This window comes from Centrocercus urophasianus, unplaced genomic scaffold (assembly GCF_019232065.1).
Source record: "Centrocercus urophasianus isolate 14NV4802_14NV808 unplaced genomic scaffold, USGS_Curo_1.0 seq_13, whole genome shotgun sequence".
In the NCBI taxonomy this organism is placed as follows: domain Eukaryota; kingdom Metazoa; phylum Chordata; class Aves; order Galliformes; family Phasianidae; genus Centrocercus; species Centrocercus urophasianus.
Window position 1 is genome coordinate 30,403,900 of NW_024884475.1, and position 20,029 is coordinate 30,423,928.

Below are 20,029 nucleotides of genomic sequence, written 5' to 3' on the forward strand. Positions count from 1 at the left end.
CTGTTTTGAGACTGTAAAGTCAATTGGGAAATAAGAATAAAGGAAGGAAAAGGTGGAGAGAGAGAATTCACTTGTGAACCAAAGCCTGATTTTTAGTTTGCTCACTACAGAAGTAAGAAAGAAGATAAAGTATCAAAGCATAACATACAAAAGAAGTCAGTATGTATTGGGTTACTGAAATACAACTGCTAAAATTAAAGCCAGAATTTCCTTGTTTGTTTAAAAATGAAGAAAAAAAAACCAACAACAAACCAAAATCCAACCCTGGATGATAACATTGGTGCTATGATATAGTTAAGTGATGTTTTTCTTTTTTGATTGAAAACACTAAGTTAGTGTTTTAAGCTAATATTTACTTCAGGCATAATAACTGGCACTTGCAGCAGAGAAAAACCACATTGGAAACACTGGAGTTTTGCCACTTAAATTTAGGACAAATTTTGCTGATTTGGAAGTGAGTTATTGACTTAAATGCTAATTGCTCTATGCAAAAACTAGCTCTCAGCTTGTAATAGAGTGTTAACTATCTCACACCATATACATGTTTGTACGTAAAAGCCTGTATTTAAGTGTGTTACCCATATATTTACCTACCATATGATGCTCATGTTGGAAACCTTGAATAGGTTTGGAAAGTGGTGCTGTCATTCAGCAGAAATGTACAAACATGTTTAACTGAGTTATCTGAGCATACTCATGGAGCTTATGATGCCTGTGTCTAAGCCTCAGAGAAGTAATATATTTCACAGTAGCTTACCAGAAAAGTTCTGAACATTTTTTTTGTATAATTACTGTGGTAATACAGATTATTCCTATTTGGAATAAATGAGCAGGTAAAGGGAAAAGAGCTTTTATAGTTTCTGAAATCTGAAATACGCTGCCCCTGCAGCCAGAGGTTGTTCTAACAGAAAGGTTGCTGGTTTTTGGTTTTTTTTTTTTTTTTTTTTTTTTTTTTTATTATTGTCTGTATGTGAAACCACCCCCACCTTTCGATTCATAATAGTAAATATCATAAAAAAATCATATTTTTACTCAAGGTCTATATATCTATTGTCATGTCATGTTAAGCATTTCCTGGGGACAGAAAATGGCCAGGACTTGACTTAGGATCAAGTGCCAGGTAATTGTAGTGCCCATGCAACTGGAGGGGTGGATCAGCTACATCCCATACAGAGTTGTTCTTGCTGCAGCTTGCAATCTGGAGCTGACAAATGAGCAGGTGAAGCCAAACACTTGGGAGATCTGTAACTTGATTGATGTGGCTGATGTGCATATCAGTTTGCATCATGGTCTGTTGTAATGCAACACTGCAAGACAGGAAAGCAGCTCTGCAGAAAAGGACCTGTGGACTGCAGATTGAACAGAAGCCAGCTGCATGCCTGTGCTGCAGAGGCAGTTCTAGCCAATGATGTTCTGGACTGCATTGGGCAAAGGGTTGCCAGCAAGTGGAGGGATGGGATCCTTTCCCTTTGGTCAGCACTGGTGAGGCTTCAGCTGGAGTGTTGGGTTGAGTTGTGGGCCCCTCAGTAAGCAAGAGATGTGGACATATTAGTAAGTGCCCAACAAAGGGCCATGAAGATAAGGAACCTTTCCTACAAGGAAAGGTTGAGTGAGCTGGGCCTGTTCAGACTTGAGAAGGCTCAGGTGATGGGGAATCTGTCTCCCAGAAGGTGTTGGGAGAAAAATGGAGCCATGCTCTTGTCAGTGGTGCTCTATACCAGGGCCTCAACTCTTTCAACTGTTTTTTTGTTTGAACGTTCTGTTATGCTGTGAAGACTGCTGCTGTCCCAAAGATTTAGTTCATTGACAGTACTGAACTTAATAGTACTATTGTATAATATGTAAACATAAACTTACCATGTTTTTGCCAGATTAGGTCTTCAGAAGGATTTACATCTAGCTTTGTTGTTCTTTGTCCTGGTTGTTGACTTGTATGTAGTTCTGCTGCATCACAGAAAAATAGTGTACAAAGCCATGTTAAAAATACAGGATATAATGAAGTAATCCACATTTTATAGGAAGCCTGTTTGCTGCCAGGTGAGACTGTGATAGATTAGTTGATTTAGTGGCTGGTTTCTCTTTTTTGCTAGATTGGTTTGAATTCTCTTTAGACTTTAAACTGAAGAGGAAAAAAAGAAAGTAAAGAAAAAAGCACACAGTCTCATGACCTTCCTTTGCAGGGAGGCAAAAGAGCTCATTTGTCAACCAGGCAGTAGAATTGGCTTGACAGCCAGCCAGCCAGGCCTGAACAAAATCTGAGCAATTAGCATTCTGAATCGTGGACTCAGAAAGAGAACTGGAGGTGGGGGCAATAAACTTGAGGGATGAATAAAGCTTTCTATACCATAGATGCACTATATAGCTCACAATCTCTCAGTGTTTTCAGGCTCACTAGACTTGGTATAGTACTGTTTGAGGAAAAAAAAGTTCATCCACTGAGCAGCTGACACCCACCTCTTCCTCCTCCTCCTGGCTTGTTAGCATATAAAAAGGCTACTCTAAGTCCAAGCAACTTACAGTGTTTGCTCAGCAGCAGGAAAAAATACACGGTCGTTATATTTCACTAATTTTTTAGACCACTTCAAGCAATCTTTTCTGTTGCCTTTTACAAACAAATTCACCCTGTACAAAATGTGTACTTCCCTCCTTGGTTGTGAATATTAAATAATGTGGTCTTAAGGCTCATTGAGAGTGTTCATGGTATGATGCCAGTAGGTACTTAGGAAAACAAACTTTGTGGTTCTCTCACTACCTGCAGGAGATTTACATGTAAGTGCAGTGAGAATGAATGATGAATTGCTTTTATGTTCTCAGAGGCTTTTGGGGACTGTAGAGTGGGAGCTTTTAGGAAGCAAGTACTTAGGTTTTGGAATCTGCATTAGGTAATAGGTATAGGTTGTAAAAGCAGAGATTCTAAAATGGAAATGGAAAAAAATGTTTAGATACTCACAAAATTTGTTGATCAGCCTTAATTTACTTCCAAGGTTGACTGAAATGAAGTGGGAGAAGTGGAAAAGGCTGGTTGCACGCATAAGTTTAGCTTCAAAGTTTTTCTTATTAAATCAGCATAACTAGAAGATATTCCAGCTCAGAAGCCAACTTCCACATTTTGGAATAACAATATGGTATGTCTGTGTGCCTGCACAGTGCTGTTTGTGTGTAGGAGCTCTTGGTCTGGATCTCAAGTTTTAAACTTGACTTTTTCATGTCAATTAGATCTCGCTGGTACATTTAAGTTTAGATTTCAGTACATACAGATTCATTTTCTAAAGATGTTTTAAAATAATTTTTAGAAGTGTTCCAACACCCTGTAACCATTAATCCTGAAAAATGGAAAAAACTGTTTTTATGTGTATTTCTAACAGTTATTCATGTGTTGAACTCTACTTTGCTGCAGTAAGGAAGTTAGGCTAGTCTACTTCACTAGAACCTTGGAAATGAAAGATTTCCTGCTATTACTGTTTGCTGTGGGAAATACAAAACCAACAAAAATCAAGGAGGTGAGTTCTGTAAACACTGCTCATCCAGTTTCTGAACTGCAGAGACTAAATGCTGGAGTGGAATTAATTGGGCATATTTCGATGACCAATGTTCTGTTCTTCATGCTTGCTCAGATGCATAGCGTGGAGAAACTGCAAAAAGCTTGTGGAAGTAGATTTTTTTTTCCATTTTAAAATAATACATTTGGAAATCACTTCTGTGTGTTTCTGTTTGCCAGCATTTCTAAGTCCTGGAGACAGGCTTGTGGAAAGGTTAATTCTTAGGCTGCAGAGAAGAAATGTGTCTGAAGGTCTTGTATTGCTGAACTTTTTTTCTGACCACTTTCTTCTTCATCCTGGAAATGTGCTTCTGCAGCAGAAATGTTTAGTGGCTTTTTTCCTTAAATATTTTATCTTAAATATTTTTGTGCATTTCCTCTTGAGTTCTCCCATCCTACTTGTGTTGATTTCTTCTTTTTGTGGCCCACTGGGATATTGTTTGTCATGGGGACTGCTGAGTGTGCTGCTGTTTTCTTCAGGCTAATTCTAGGTGATCCCATGGACTGAATGTCTCCTACTGTCTGAGCACAAGTTGTATATTATGGAGCCATGTCTTCATTTGTCAGTATTCTATTTTCTGTGGTCTGAGACTTTCATATGGACTGAAGCATGGCTTATGGGGAGTCCTTTTACATGAACTGAGATGCAAATATAGATAATATAGATATGTATCAAATATCAAAGGTTAGAGCAGGAGTTAGAGGTCTGGCTTTGGGAAGTGGTGTAAGTGGTCCTAGTAATCTCTGTATAGGATGGAGAAATCCTTGTGGAAGTAAATGTTGCTTCCTTCATCTTTTTTGATTGGATAAAAGCAAGCAACAGTACAGCTATAATACTGGGAGAGGCCTTATCAAGAAATTGTCTTCAAGATCAGTATTTTTCCTTTGCCTTGAGCTATGCATGAAATCTAGCGTGTAGGGTGCACAGCTCTGGCCATTTTTTTTTTTTTTTTTTTTTTTTTTTTTTAGGAGCTTCTCATGGGCCTGGTTTGGTGATCTGGTATTTGTTGGTGTGGCAGAAGTCACTGCCAATGCTTCTCCACCACTCCTTCATTGGAGAAAGGAACAGATCCTGCTGTTTCACTTGACTTATCTCATGAATGTGGGGTGGTTTAGAAATATGTCAGTCTTTCCAGTTGTATGGCTGTGTCATTCTATCCTAGTGGCCAAAATCAGATACACTTCACAAATAAAGCAACTTTTTTGTAACCACCATTATTGATTGTAGTTCATTTATGGATGGTTTTGCTTCTTTATAACTGTGAACAAAAAGTGACTTGCAGGGGATGAAAAGATTAAGAACCTCAACATTCAAATGTACAGCAGGCAGTTGAGGGTGGGGGAACAGAGCAAGCAGATGAGCTGGAGCTCATCCAGACAGCACTGCTGGCTCTCCTTGTGGGACTGCAGTAGAGCCCCTGGATTGGTGCCACTGGGAGAAGAAGAGTATTAGCATGTGTGGCTCTGCACAAAGCGTTTACTGTCAAGTAAAGATTAGGCATATGTCTGAACTACCAAAGAAGTGCTGTGTGTGCACCCCAGAAACATTACCATACTTCTGAAGTGTGAATATAGATTTAAGAAAAAAAGAAGTTTTTCTTCCTGTTAAATGCCAGAATATTGATAGTACTTGCAACTGTGTTGTGGTAAAGATTGGACTTCTGCAGTAGTGTTGCTGAGAAAAATTTCTTTTCATTTGGAGAGAGCCCATCTTTAAAAGATTTACAGTGATGTGTTTAGGCTTTTCAGCCCTTGAAGAGATGAGCTGGTGAACAATCGCCACACGCACCTCAGGTAGCCCTGAGGATTCAGAGTGTCGCTGGAATAAGCAGTGTTATCTTGCAGGATTCCTCTTCCTCTGCTCAGTCAGCTCCATACACATTTCTTTCTGCTTTTGGCTGAAGATGGGATGAAGACAGAATTGGCAATTGTGAGACTTATGTGTGTTCCCCAGAATAAAGCACTATCTCTGTGCATCTCTAGGTGTAAGCACACAACGTTGTCTGTGTTTGTCATTCCTCTTGCTAGCAATGGTTTTATTGCCAAAGCCACTCACAAGACTGCTTATTCTGACGTGTCTCCAGAATACTGATGTTAGGATTCGTATGCAGACAGCACACAAAGCAAATGAGAATTACACAGTATGCTTTGTGCTGTCAGGATGTATTACTTGGAGTTTACCCAGGCTTGGTTTATGATTGTCATATGTGGACTAGCAAAAGATGCATATAAAGGTGCTCTCCAAGGGTAGCGAACAATGGCAGATAAAGCCTGTATTGTTTTACTTCAGTACATGTCAGATCACAGCTGTACTGAGCAATCAGAATCTGGAGGAGAACTCTGCTTAGATGTGAGTGACTTTTGCTGAGTGACAAGCCAGCTTGTGGCCAGTGCTAAAATCAAGTAAATTGGGAAATGGCATGATCAGGAAGGGAATAGAAATACAACCAATTTGCTGAATTTTGTTGTCATTAGGTGTAATGAAAGTATGAAGTTGTGTATTTCTTCTTATTAACACTTATTTGTATAAAGACTAGCTTCTCAAAGAGCAGGGTCTAGAGGTGTTAACTGAATTACACTTGGATTTTGTCTTTGATTTGAATTTTACTACTTTCAAAAGGAAAATAACTTGATTAGACTGTTTTTTTCTTTTCTTTCAAAAGTAAGACCAAACTGTCTTACGAAGAGAGACTTAAATGACCATTTATCCTTCTGGATTTTTTTTTTTTTTGGAAGGAAAATAATTGCAGTAGGGAATGTCCTTTTTCCAATGATTGTTTTTATCCTTTGCTATAGTGCATTAATGAAAAAATATGAGCTAATATTCAAAGAAATTAGGAGTAGTTTTTGCTTAAGGCGTAACTTGTTCTCATGGGGGAAAACATAGAAAGGATTTCCAAACATGATTGGAAGTCATTACGGCAGACCTTTTCCTTGAGGTAGAGCTTGTGTTTCCTGACTTGTGTACGTCCAAAGCAGTGCCTTTTTCAGAGGTTTGTGTGTTAGGTTATGCTGCTTATTGTTATTCTTAGCCAGAAAGTTGTATCCTTCGATTTCTTTTTTCATGGCTCATGTAATCAAGAAACAGTGGTGGAAAACTTCTGTACAAATCGATTTAAGTGTTCAATTCAGTCTGACTTGTACCATCTCATCACTGATTACTTAGAAAAGGAGGCATACCAACTGGTCTGGTTTGACAGCAATACTGGTTCTGAGCAGCATTGTGTTATATTATGCATCACATCTATTCTTGCCTTTGTAATGAATGACAATGTCTAGTACTGTATGTGCTGTAGGAGGAAAGCAGTGAATATATTTTTTTCATCCCTCTGTTGGGGGGATTGCCTTCTCTAGTAGGAGGAAAATCTAGTCTGAGAATGTTAACTCATTCTTGTTCATTATTTGTAAGTTAGAGTTAGATGGCATTCTGTTTTTTGTTGTTTTCTTATGTTTTCTGGTCTCTTCCAAGGCTCCTCGCTGTGTGCATTGGAGAATTCAGGCACCTATTTTATCCAGTCTGTCATTCAGAAATAAAAAGTATTACGGACTGTCTTCATTTCCAGTTTATTCAGTGTCAGTTTTGTGTGGAGGAAATAATGGAAGTGATTGCAGACTGATGTGCTGTATTAGAGATACTGGGTGCGTGACTATTTATGTGCTATGGGTGGCCCAAATTGAGTATTAAAAAACAAAATCAAGGATCCAAAGTTACAATTATGAAGAGTTACTTGTTAACAGTTACTAACAACTTTTTGAAATGATGCTATGATAAAATTGTTTAAAACTATTGCTGTTCTGGGAGCAAAAGAAGCAAAGTGGATATGAGCAGGAACAAGTAAAAGGATGAAAAACTTGAGAGTAGATCTGCAAACAAGAAGCTGTAGAGCAGAACATCTATAGTTGCTTTTCAAGCCATAGTTAACTCAGGAGTTAGTAGGGAAAGCAGTAGTCCAGAACACTCAGCCTGCATTCAGGCTTCTTTGAAGGAACACGTGCAGAAATGTCCACTGCAGCAGTGTGCTTTGTATTGACCTGTGACACTAAAGATAAATGAAGGAATGAAGCAGTGGTACTTCAGCTTTTTTGCTGCCAGAAGGCTTTGTGGAATTGTAACCGTTCCTCTGCAATCTCACTGGAATAAGGAAGACTTTGTATTTGCTCCTTGATATGGCCCATATGTTCAACATCAGCCAAACTCTGGCTAAAATGTGTTCAGATCAATAAAGTAGGTTCTCAAGACTCCTGGCATGACAACCCAAGCTCTGTATCTTAGGAATTAATGGCGTCATAAGTGGGCTCTGCTGACTGTTGTATCTAAAATACAGCGTGTGTAGTTTACCGTGTGATAAATCTAACCCAAGCTGATACATACCATCTCCTCAGACGGGTTTTAAATGGCTTTCTGTCCTACTAAGAAGACACAATTTCAATGCTTCTTTTTGTTAACTGGTGAGACAGTAGCCATGCTTTTCTTACTTAATGAGGTTTTGTCATATAGGTGACTGAAGTTTTAATCAGCCTGGTATCTGAATTGTCAAAATATAACATAAAATTGGTTGCAAAATACTGCATTTAACTGGGAAGCTCAGTTCTAATTTCTGTCAGTTGTTGAAAATACCAGGTCTAAACTGAAGAGGTTTTCTTGCTATTGACCACTTTTTCTGTCATAACGCTTGTAAGTTTGTGCTTATATGAACAACATATACGATACTCAAAATGCATCTCACCATGGGTAATAAAATTAAGTTCAATTTTATTCTAATGTCTAAATCTGACTTTTTGTAGAGAACTCTAGAAGAATGCTCTTTTGCTCTTCCCATGCGTTGATTTAGAAATACTGATCATAATCACCTTTTTTTCTCTCTGTTTGAAAGCAAAATGAAAAGATTTTGTTTTCTTGTTGTGCTGAGGAACATTTGTTTGCTTTAAACCTCTATCTTTTTAAAAAGAAAAATGCAAGCTGAATGTTCACAGCAGAAAGGTTGACCATATGTGTTAACTCCTGGTGTTGTTTCTTCCCTAGGGAGTGCTGTCCAACATCTCTTCCATCACTGACCTGGGTGGCTTTGATCCAGTTTGGCTCTTCCTAGTGGTAGGAGGAGTTATGTTCATTTTGGGATTTGCAGGATGCATTGGAGCTTTGCGAGAAAATACCTTTCTTCTCAAATTTGTGAGTAGCAACTGTGGCATTCAGTGGTTACATGGGGAAAGTCATGTTTGGTATTCCTGCTTAACCGTGTAAAGATAATAAAAGGCCTTTTGGGGAGCAGAAGGTGTTACTGATGTGAATACTGTTCTTTGAATCTCTTGATTTGCTTTATAGATCTCAATCTCTGCTGCTTACTATTGGTTTTTTGTTTTTGTTTTTTTTTTTTTTTTATGTTTAAAGCTGTTGATAGTAAGAATCATAACGTGGAACTACTGCTTTTCATATGGGTATAGTCTAACGTTTTGACTTGCGTCACTAAGAGCCTGAATTGAACTTAGAATCAATGATCAGCTTGCCTGTGTATTAGGAGGAATGTATAATAAGCTATTGAATGTGAACCATCTGATTTTTGCTGTACAAGTTTCCCTCATGGTACACAAGAGATAGAACTGCTAGGAAGGCATTGCTTGCTGTGATAAGACTCGGTTCTGTACCGTGTAGCTAAAAAGACCTTATTGCCATATGTAAATTAAAGATTCAGAATAAAATCAAGATATTTTCCTCTCCTGTCACACCTTCCAGAGTTGTGCTTAGCCAGGATACTATTTGTCTTTATAACCGTTAACTTTAGTATACGTTCAAAAAGGTTTCCAGTGGAAAAATCAGCCTTCAGTTCACTTATTTGGCTCTCACTGACACATTGTATTGCAGGAGGAAGTTGACAGTTACTGAGCTGTTTATGAAGCAGCTCAAGATATAGTTCTAGCTTACTCTCTTCTTACCTCTATTAAATTAAAAAAAAAAAAAAAACAAAAACAAACTTGTAAATTTTGGGTTTTTTCTCTTCTTTCTTTCTTTCTCTCCTCTAAAACGTACCCATCTGCTTTACCAGAAATAGCTTCCTATACAGCAGCTGACAGAAAAATTAAAAATGCATCTGAGCAAACACAGAGAGCATATTAAAGTGAGACTTAAAGGCACAGTTGCAAAAGAGATGGAATTCCAGTATACGAGGACCCCAGCGTGTGTTAAAACACTGTAGACTCAATGGAGATGCTTAGAGAAAGTGGCAGATAGTTGCTAATGCCTTTGGCATCCATTGCATTTGCATTAATCATCACAGCCTCGTTTGGTTTTAGTGTGGATATGAGTCATTCCATAGACATTCCTCTCTGACTCAGTCATTAATTAATTTCTGTTGTTAGAATTTTTGCCTTACCCACTTAAGCAAAGTTTTACCAATGAGGATGTCTGAAGAGAAGGTCACTTAGACAGCATTTAATTTGTCCTATTTGTTGTTCAGTACCTTTGAAAGTGGGGGTGCCTACACAGGAATTTTACAAGAGTTTTCAAAGAGCCTGGCAGTTGGCCAGGCAGTAATGTTGAAATTTAGAGTAAACAATTTGAGCTTCTTTGGAAATTCCAGTGAAATGTCCTGCTTTAGGTGCTTGTGTTCACTGACATTTTTATTGTTTGTTAGAATAAAATTGAGAGTATTGTACTTCAGCTCTAATGAAAAAAACCCCGAATTTTTAATTTTAATTTTTTTGTCTGTGTGAATAGGTTGAGTTTGCTCTGGAACAGACAAAGCTTTACCAGCACACATAATTGCGAGCCTTGAAAAATACATTTTTGGCAAAACAGTAAAATGATTTTAATGTTTTCCTTTTTCTTCATAGTTTTCTGTGTTTCTTGGAATTATTTTCTTCTTGGAACTCACTGCTGGTATTCTAGCATTTGTTTTCAAAGACTGGATCAAGGACCAGCTGTATTTCTTTATAAACAACAACATCAGAGCATACCGAGATGACATTGATTTGCAAAACCTCATAGACTTTACGCAGGAATATGTAAGTAGGACTATGTTTAATTTTTAATGCTTGATTTAATGAAATACCTTCTCTGTTTGTTAGTTCCTGTTTGGTTTCTTCAAGGATTAACAAAAATATACTAGAATGTAATTCTTGTAATATTCACAGACCTTCTGCAAACACACAGTACCTATGAAAAGTGGCTTATTTCTTGTTGTTTTATTCAGCAAAACAATTACAGTGGAGAGTTGGGGTGATTTATTCATGAAGGCTTTTAAAGATAAGTGTGTCAAATTGACTAGGTACCGTAAGAGTTTTGTGTTCAGATTATTGGAGCATATTTGTAAGTGTTTATAAAGATACTTTGGAGGGGTGGGGGGGTGAAGAGTGGGGATTGCTTTCAAAATATCTTATTGTAGGAACTGTCACTTCTGTTTAAAAACAAAAACAAAACCCTCAATTTTTTAAAGCTTGATGGAAACTTATTCTGTTATGAATTGAATGTTGGTGATGTTTTAGCAACATTAGAAGTGCTACGCCACTCTGCTGAGTGACAGAGATGTGGGGGCTTGTTGAGACTGCAATGTTCTATCTCAAAAAGATTCAATGTATGTAGCTTAATGAAGTGGGCAATTCCAAAAATACTTATAAATCTCTAAAAGACACTCCAGCAGCACCTGAAGGGACAGGAAGAGTGAAGTCAGATGCACGTGCTTGTGCAGATTCTAAGGTCAAATTTGCCAGTGTGTAAAGGAGTCTTGCACTGAATTTCACACAGAAGCCATTTTGCCAGTACATTCTTGCTCCAAGACTCTCTTCTGGTCTATGTTATGAACTTCACATTGAATTTGGCCCTGCATAGTTGCATCACTAAGTGTTCGTTGAAATCGTTATGTCTCTTCATTTTTACATATTCTGCAAATACAGTTATTCAGTGTTTGGTTTGCTTCTATATGCCTTGGGGTAAAATGTGAGTAACAGAATGTGGATCCTTGTGCTCATTTGAATCTTTTCCAGTTTGAAGAAGGCCAGAGATCTGAAAGCAGTGGGGCATATGTACATAACCAAAAGGCTATAATCCAGTTTTGGAGTAGACTGGCACTAGGTAACTGGATTAGCAATCTTGACAGTTAAGTCAGAGCAGCATGAGTCTGGCCAGCAAGTCACTTTTTCAGCTAGGAGAGATGAGGCTTGAAGACAGCCTATTTCTTTTAATGCAGATGGAACTGTATTTACATCCAGAGGGAGAGAATTGCCATTCCCAACACTTTAAAATGTGCTTAGTTTTATTTATTTATTTATTTATTATTAGTATGTTTTTAGTTGGCATAGATGGGTTCCTTGGGCTAGATTCTGGAGTGCTGTAAATAATCAGTGGTCCGCTGAAGTCTAGTCTGTTCTTTTCAGGTTTGGCATTTTTTTTTTACCAGAGACCAAGTGTAACATCTAGACTATTTACTTTCTGAAGGATTCTGGTTTCCTTCAGTTAAGGGTTACTGTGATGTGCAGTAAATGCTGAATTAATACTGACTAGTATACAGCCTAGCAAAGATTCCTTCAAACTGGCAAATGGAGTAGCTACACCAGTGCAGCACTTACTGCTCATCAGGTCTGTTAAGAGCTCATGGCACACTAGACGGGGCAGAATATCACACTTCATATGCTGTCCCTGGGGTGTGAGCTTCTAGAACTGTGCAACTCTGTGGCTTTAGGATGTCAGTTTGCTCTGTAATTTTCTTTCCAAAGAATAGCATTGCAGGGTGTGAACAGAACTGTAATCCCATGGTAATTTTAGAATAACTTAGTAGTTTGGAGTGGTCTTTAAAAATTAAATTATGTCCAATTAAATGAAGGAATCTTGGACTCTTTATGGAAAACTAAAAAGAAACCAGCAGTAATTATGCATGCTTTAATGCTGAGATTTGTTGATACTGAAAGACAAAAAGCTCTCTTTTCTGTGTTCTAGTGGCAGTGCTGCGGGGCTTTTGGAGCTGATGACTGGAACCTCAATATTTACTTCAATTGCACAGATTCCAATGCAAGTCGAGAGCGCTGTGGTGTGCCATTCTCTTGCTGCACTAAAGACCCTGCCGTAAGTCAGTCAAGAGAGTAAGAGGGGTCTGTTGTTCAATTTCAAATGATTGTATGAGATTTTTCTGGAAGTCATGCATGATCTTAACTTTTCTACCATTTTTAATTTTTTTTTTTTTTTTTTTTTTTTTAATTTGAAGCACAGCATAACTACTAAACTCTACCAGCAAAAATCCAGAACTAACTTAAGACTTCACTGTATGCTTTTCATGTTTGCTGTTTTTCATTAGAATGAGAGGAGCACAATTTCGGCTGAATGTACATGTTAATCTTTGCAAGTATAAAAAGCAGAAGTCCATAATGAGTTGAAGGATGTGAGCTTTTAATTGATTATCATCAGGATACTTCATTTGCTGCCTTAAAGAATAACTGTAAGATCAGACACTCTAAAGCAGGTATTGCTCATTATTTAATGGAGTGTCCAGAGGCTGTAGTCATATTGGCCTGGTTTGTGTTAGGTGTAGTAAGTGACAGCCTGTGTTTTGAAGAACTGGTGTATGTTTTTGTTACAGTCTTTAGACAGCCACAGAAATTTTTGTGCTCTTTGTCTTCTTTTAAAATTAGCTTGTCCTGCAGTTACCTAAGATCAAACTTGAAGGGTCAAACGTTGTTTGAAGGAGCAGCTCTTCTGATGCGTTTTCATGTCCTTTTAAATAGTTCTGGTACATCAAGCAGAAGATGCTGGGGCTATATATTAATAGTACAGACACGATCAAGAGTGTAGGGAAGCAGTTCACTGACGATGAGAAGCTTAGAATAAGGATGGGTTACATGGCTAACATCACTACTTCCAAACTCAAGATTGGTGCATGCCTTAGAGTAAGAGATCTAGGGAAGGTGGCAAGAGGTTTGTGTGGATGAGTAAGGAACTCATGGATAAAGTAAAAGGAAAGAAGAAGGTCCATGGGATGTGGGAAGAGGGCCTGTCCACCTGGGAAGAATGTAGGAATGTTGTCAGGTCCTGTTGGCATGTGATGTGGAAGGCTAAGGCCGTCTTGGAGTTAAACCTTGCAGAAGAGGAGGTAAAGGCTAACTAAAAATGTTTTTTAAGTGTGTCAACGGTAAAAGGAAGAGTAGGAAAATGTGGGTCCCCTACTAAATGAGGCAGATACCTTGGTAACAGTGGATGCTGAGAAGGTGGAGATTCTGAATGCCTTCTTTGCTACAGTCTTTAATAGTAGCCCTCAGAAATCTCAGGCTCTGGAGGTAAGAGAGAGAGAGTCTGGGGAAAGGAAGACTTCGTGGTGGTCTAGGAGGATCTGGTCAGAGAGCGTCTAGCTAAAATCAACTCACACGAATCCAGAGGGGATGCACCCTTGTGTGCTGAGGGAGCTGGCAAAGTTATTGCTGAACTTCTCTCAATCATCTTGAAAAGATCTTGGTGAATGTAGTGGCTGACACATCAGAAGGATGCACTGCCATTCAATGAGACCTGGACAGGCTGGAGAGTTAGGCAGGGGGGATCCTGATAAGGTTTAACAGGTACAAGTGTAGAGACTTGCACTTGAGGAGGAATAATCGTGCATATCAGTACAGGTTAGGGGATGACCTGCTGGAGAGGAGCTCTGCGAAGAAAGACCTGGGTGTTCTGGTGGACAACAGCTTTGCCATGAGCCAGCAGTGTGTATTTGTGGCCAAGAAGGCCAGTGCTGTCCTGGGGCGCATTAAAAGGAGCGTGGCCAGCAGGTCAAGGGAGGTGATCATCCCCATCTACTCTGCCCTGAGACCACGTTTAGAATACTGTGTCCAGTTCTGGGTTCCCCAGTTCAAAAAAGACAGGGACCTCCTAGCAGGAGTCCAGCGAAGGGCTGCAAAGACGATTAAGAGTCTAGAGCATTTTCTAGTGTAAGGAAAGGCTGAATAACCTGGATCTATGTAGCCTGGGGAAAAGAAGATGTATGTGTGGGTGGTAGTGGGGGGGAGGGGGAAATCTGATTAATGTTTATAAATATCTGAAGGGAGGTGGGAGGCAAATGAGTGCAGTTAGGCTCCTCTTGGTGATGCGTAGTGATAGGGCAAGGAGCAGTGGCCTAAAATGTGAACACAAAAAGTTCCATACTAACATGTGCTAGAATATCTTTATGGAATGAGTAATGGAGCACTGGAACAGGTTATCCAGAGAGGTTTTGGAGTCTCTTTCAGTAGAGATATTCAAGACCTGTCTGGGCACCTACCTCTGTGACCCATTTTAGGGTACCTGTTTTAGTAGGGGAGTTGGAGTTGATGATCTCTTGAGGTCCCTTCCAACCACTGCAATTCTGTGTAAATTATGTGCAACTCTGCATGTATTTGACTTTGTAGTTTAAAAGAAGCAGCCTGTGAGTGCTTGTATTATCTGGTAGGTCAGCTGTGGCTCAGGTGGTTATTTTCCACCTGGAATGACTTCTAGATCCTTGAATATCTGAGTCCATAGCACTAACTAAAATCAGGTGAGTTGCCAGCAGGCAGCTCAGGTGCTTCCTGCCTTGCTAATGCAAAGCAGTTACTCCTTTGGCATCTAGTTGCTTCAGCTGTTGTCCTCCGTAGCCCTCCATTTGCAGATGCTGCGTTCTGGTTCCTCTGCAGTTGAATGCATCTTCAAACTAGTTTGAATAATCCTTGTGAATATCTATGTGTCTTTTAACAAAGTATTGTAACAAAATGGAAAGCATATTAGGCTAAAGCCTTACTTTAAGCTCAGGATTTCCCCATAATGTTCACCAGTCTGCCTACCTACCCACACGTAGAGTGCATCACAACCCAGTTTTAAAAATACAGTTGTTATAAAACCAAACCAGTGACAGTGCTACCATGTAATCCTATAAATACATAATCTATGCTAAAATTTTCTGTCTGTGTATATAGTTATTCCTTTTTTTGGGGGGTGATGCAGTAACCAGAAACTTTAAGATAAGTCTCGTTCTTATTCCCTGTAGAGAAGTGACACACTTAATTGCCTTTAAAATAACAATTGCCTAATGCATGTAATGAATTTAACCAAGCTGTGACAGGTTAATTGTGTGCAATGATATATACAGATTTATTCCATGGGAAAGCAAATTTGTGACTTTTGGAATTTGAGTGCTGTGTTGGACTGATGCAGAAAGTTATGTGCATGCTTTCTTCAACAGGATTTGCTTGTGGTGTAGCATTTAGTTTAGCTTAAATCAGAAAACGATAAGTCTAAGCTAAGCCAAAGCAAATCTCCTTTGAAACAAATTTAGATTCCTTTACTTCACTTTGTACAACATTTCAACTTGTTAAACTACGTTTTTCTACAGGCAAGGCCTAGAAAAGTTGGTATATTTCCATTTCATTCTTCATGCTTTCTTTCAGTTATCAGATCCTGAACTTAAAGACAGAAGGCATTGGTAATAAAGCAAGTAGATACTCAGCATGAGAAAGAAAGCTTAAAAACCCTCTCTTGAAATCTTATCTGCTTGTGAATTGCTTGGCTCTCTGATATGCTAGGAACAGGAGCATTCATCTCAATAAAAAAAATAAAGATTGCTCAAATCCTAAAGGTCCAATGAGGGAATTCAGTTTGGGCAACTGACAGGACTGATACCTGTTGATGTACTTCCTGAAGAGGTGGAGGAGTTTAAGTGCTAAGAAGGACATTTCTTCTGTATGGCTGTTATTTAAAATCTATCTTTGCTGATCTGTCTTTCCCACAATTTGATTAAATTGTGATGTTCAGTACACCTAGCTAATACTGGCTGATATTTCTGACTTCCTTGAGCAGCTCATTCTGCTCACTGTTATTATATGAGCCAGTAACTTAATATTTTGCTGTTGTTGCAGCAAAGTAGTTGCTTCACTTTATTGCCCTGAAATACCTGCAGTCAGCATCAGCTTCCACTGGGTAGCACCTGTTCAGTAAGAAAACTCTGTCATAGCCTGCTGAAGGTGCTTGAGGAGTTCTGAAGCACAGTCAGTAGGATGAAAACTCCTCCTTTGGTATCAAGATCCCATAAGAAAGAATGGGCACTAGTAAACATTATCCATTTCTCCTTTTTCCTCTGTTACTTTGGAAAGGAACTAGGTACCTATATATATTTCTACATGCATCCTGTAAGAGCTTAGTTTCTGCAAATGGAACCGCTCCTTGTTACCTCTTCATGACTGAGCCCTGAAAAGTTTTAACTGTATTTTTTGTAAACAGACAAAACTTTTTGAGTGGAAAGTTCTTTTGCTTCAAGCAGATGCATCTTAATCCTTTTGCTTTGATTGCATATGGAATGTGGGAAATGATTTTCCCACTGCGCTCCTTTGAAAGCTGAAAGTATTCTTCACCTTGTGTTTTTGTTTGTTGCTAATAATTGACAGCACTGAGTGGAAGAGAGAAGAAGAATCTTTTAAAAAGTAGTAAGAAGACCAAAACTGAGGTGATTGTATTACTACATACAGGACCAGCTCTGGGGAACTGTGACAGGATGCTTTGAAGACATTTCTTTTCACTCATTTGCCTCCTGTTTGTCTCTCTTTCCTAGGAAGATGTTATTAATACTCAGTGTGGCTATGATGCAAGGCAAAAACCAGTAAGCATTTTTTTTTTCTTCTTCTAATGTGTTCTAAGAATCTGAATCCCTCTGGCAAAAACAGGTTATTTTACTGATGGGATAATTGAATGTAACAACCTCTTTTTTCTTCTTCTCTGGCAGGAAGTTGATCAGCAGATTGTTATCTACACAAAAGGCTGTGTCCCTCAATTTGAGAAATGGTTGCAGGACAATCTTACCATAGTTGCTGGTATATTCATCGGGATAGCATTACTGCAGGTAAGTGCAGCGTTCCTTGTAATGAGTTACATAGAAGAATAGCAGAGAAATTAAACATGCAGGTGCTGGGTAGGGACTGAATATGAGAATTGGAAATACAAGTTTCACCTAGAAATATAAGGTCTGTAGAATTTAGTGAGGTGTGCAAAATGCTTGAGGCTTTTTTGTGTGTGCTAAGAGGTGCTTAATTTTTGTCAGTAAAGATTTTCCTTTGTCAGTAAAGATTGGCTAGAGATTTTTAAGCCCGTTCAGATCTACAGTTTCTGATGGTGTTTAAATGAGCAATGGAATGCCTTTACAGTTGCATTTGTGAAGCAAATACAGAACAATTCAATTTCCTGGAACCCAGCAATGCTATAAAAAGATGAGGGTTACAGGAGTCTTTCAGTACTTCTGCCAACACTTACTGTTAACTTAATGGCTTTCTGTTGCTTGTTTTCCTAACAAAGTTTTGTATAACTGAAGGAGTTTACCTGTGTGAAAAGAGTTTTCCAATGCTCCAAATAAATAAACTGTTGTCTCTTCCAGATATTTGGGATTTGCTTAGCCCAGAATTTGGTTAGTGACATTGAGGCTGTCAGAGCCAGCTGGTAAAACTGCTGAAGTAACCACAACAAGACACTGGACAACCGAAACCCTCTGAAACCTCCAGTGTGTCTCACCGACACCAAGCTGTATGGACATGGGTGACAGGGAAGCCTTCTCTCCCACATAGTCTCAAGTTTAAGTTCCTGATATTGCAGTGAACTCATATTTCTTTGGGGTGGGGGTTAGAAGAGTGGGCTCTTTAAAATCTGCTGCTCACTGACAATTTTTTTCTTTTTTTTTTTTTTCTTTAAACCACCATTTTGAAAGCTGTTGAGCCGTGAATCTCTACTGTATTCTTGATCCTGAGTAACAAGTGGACACTTTTTAAAAATTGGTGTATTCAGTGGGACAGAGTTGCATTATTGTTATCTGTGGATATACTGTTTATTCTTCATGCCATGAGCTCTTAGTAGCTGCCAAGTATTCCTGAGATGGTCGCTCACCTCACCACGCTAAAGGAACAGTCTTCTTATTTTCACAGATAAACGTAGCTGCAGGCTTTCTATGCATCTATTGTACAGTAAATGAAATTGTTTTTAAGACAAGGGAATGTTATCTTTTTCTTTTTTTTTTTTTTTTACACAAGGTTCCAGCCATCTCCCTGTAGTATTTTCAAGTTGGAATGAGCAAGCTCACAGGGAGAACTGCCTAATTTTATCAACATCTTTCTTCCTTTCTCTATCCTTGTATGAAGGGGAAGGAGTTTTATATTTGTCAAACAAGGGTTGTAGAGCCTTTAGTTGCTGCCATACCTTAGGACATCAGCCTCTTAAGGCAAGAATGAGATATAACTGTATAAATGTATGAAAGCAGTGTGGATATTGGGTCCAAGTGAATATTATTATTCAAAGAATGAATTATATATTAACTTAAAAAAAAAAAAAGAAAAAGAAAGCATCTGACATGGCTAAATCTTTTGTTTCTCTGGAATTTAGTGTAACCTAATATATTTAGGGATCTCACTAATATTATGCTTTGATATACTTGTACAAAACTTCTTTTAAGATAATTTCTAGTTCTGTTCCTTTCTGAGGCTTTGTTCTTAATTTTTTTTTCCTTCAATTCTTTTCACTTGCATGAGCTGTGGAGTAAGAATCTGTGACACTCCAGTGCTTTAAATCTGTGCGTATGTTTTAATACAGTCTAATTCAAACTTATTTATTGGTAAATGCATGTGATTAAGGGAAGATCATATTCCATTTCTTTGCAACTTGGAGAAAACAGCTTTTACCAGAATAAATACTTTCAATGGACAAATCCTTGCTATGAAGATAAGTCTCCCTTTGTTGCGTAAAATGCAACAACAACAAAATAATCTTGAAGCAATGGAATAAAAGTTCTGAAATAGAAATGTGTATTAGGATCAGCCAAGGCACATACTCTTGAAATGGACAAAATTTGAAATCAAGCTCAGATCAGACTCCATCCACCTTAAAGTTTGATTTGTTGTTCTTGAAAAATAATAATGAATTTATAAACCTGACCATGACTTGGATAGTTCCATTGTACTTTGTACAAATTACTCTCCTTTTATGACCTTCTCCAGTATCTGCAGAATAAGCTCTGAAAGCTATGAGCTCTTTGCTCCTGCTTTGGTAAAACAGTGATAAAAACTTGTGTAGCATCTCTTTGCAAGAGATGATTTTTCAGAGGAGTACATGGAGTAGAAGAGGTTAATGCATTGTTTCCTAAGTGTCCCTGCTGTGGTGGATGGATAGGAAGCTGCTCTGGTGGCCTATTAAGGTCTTTACTGGTTCCAGGACTCTTAAACATATGATTATATGTACCCTTGCATATTTTTACCTTTCTGTGCTTTAGTCAACTGTGTTTCTCCCCCCTCTAAAACTGGTGTTGGGCACACTGATGATCCACAGATGCTACAGAAAGTCCTTTGGTCCTTCTGTCTTTCAGTATTACCTCATTCTCTTCTGGTTAACTCCCACTGACTGTCTCTGAATCAGGCAGCCTCCATATCCTTTGGTATCTGCTGTGAAAGGCCAGCCATGACTCAGAGTTATTATTATTATTTTTTTTTTAAAGCCTTTGCAAGCAATTATAATTCACTGTCCTTAATAAAGTTGGTTCCACCTCA

The 20,029-nt window shown here is 38.5% G+C and overlaps 1 protein-coding gene across 2 annotated transcripts in view; it reads left to right on the forward strand.

Annotated features, from left to right (window-relative positions):
* TSPAN5 (tetraspanin 5) overlaps positions 1–20,029 on the forward strand; it is a 79,430-nt gene extending 59,401 nt beyond the window's left edge. For both annotated transcript variants that reach the window (XM_042812116.1, XM_042812117.1), the window contains exons 3-8: positions 8,562–8,708; positions 10,367–10,537; positions 12,465–12,590; positions 17,062–17,109; positions 17,233–17,349; positions 17,878–20,029. In XM_042812116.1, coding sequence (XP_042668050.1) covers positions 8,562–8,708; positions 10,367–10,537; positions 12,465–12,590; positions 17,062–17,109; positions 17,233–17,349; positions 17,878–17,943 — 675 coding nt within the window. In that variant the 3' untranslated portion in view covers positions 17,944–20,029. The remainder of the gene's footprint in view (positions 1–8,561; positions 8,709–10,366; positions 10,538–12,464; positions 12,591–17,061; positions 17,110–17,232; positions 17,350–17,877) is intronic.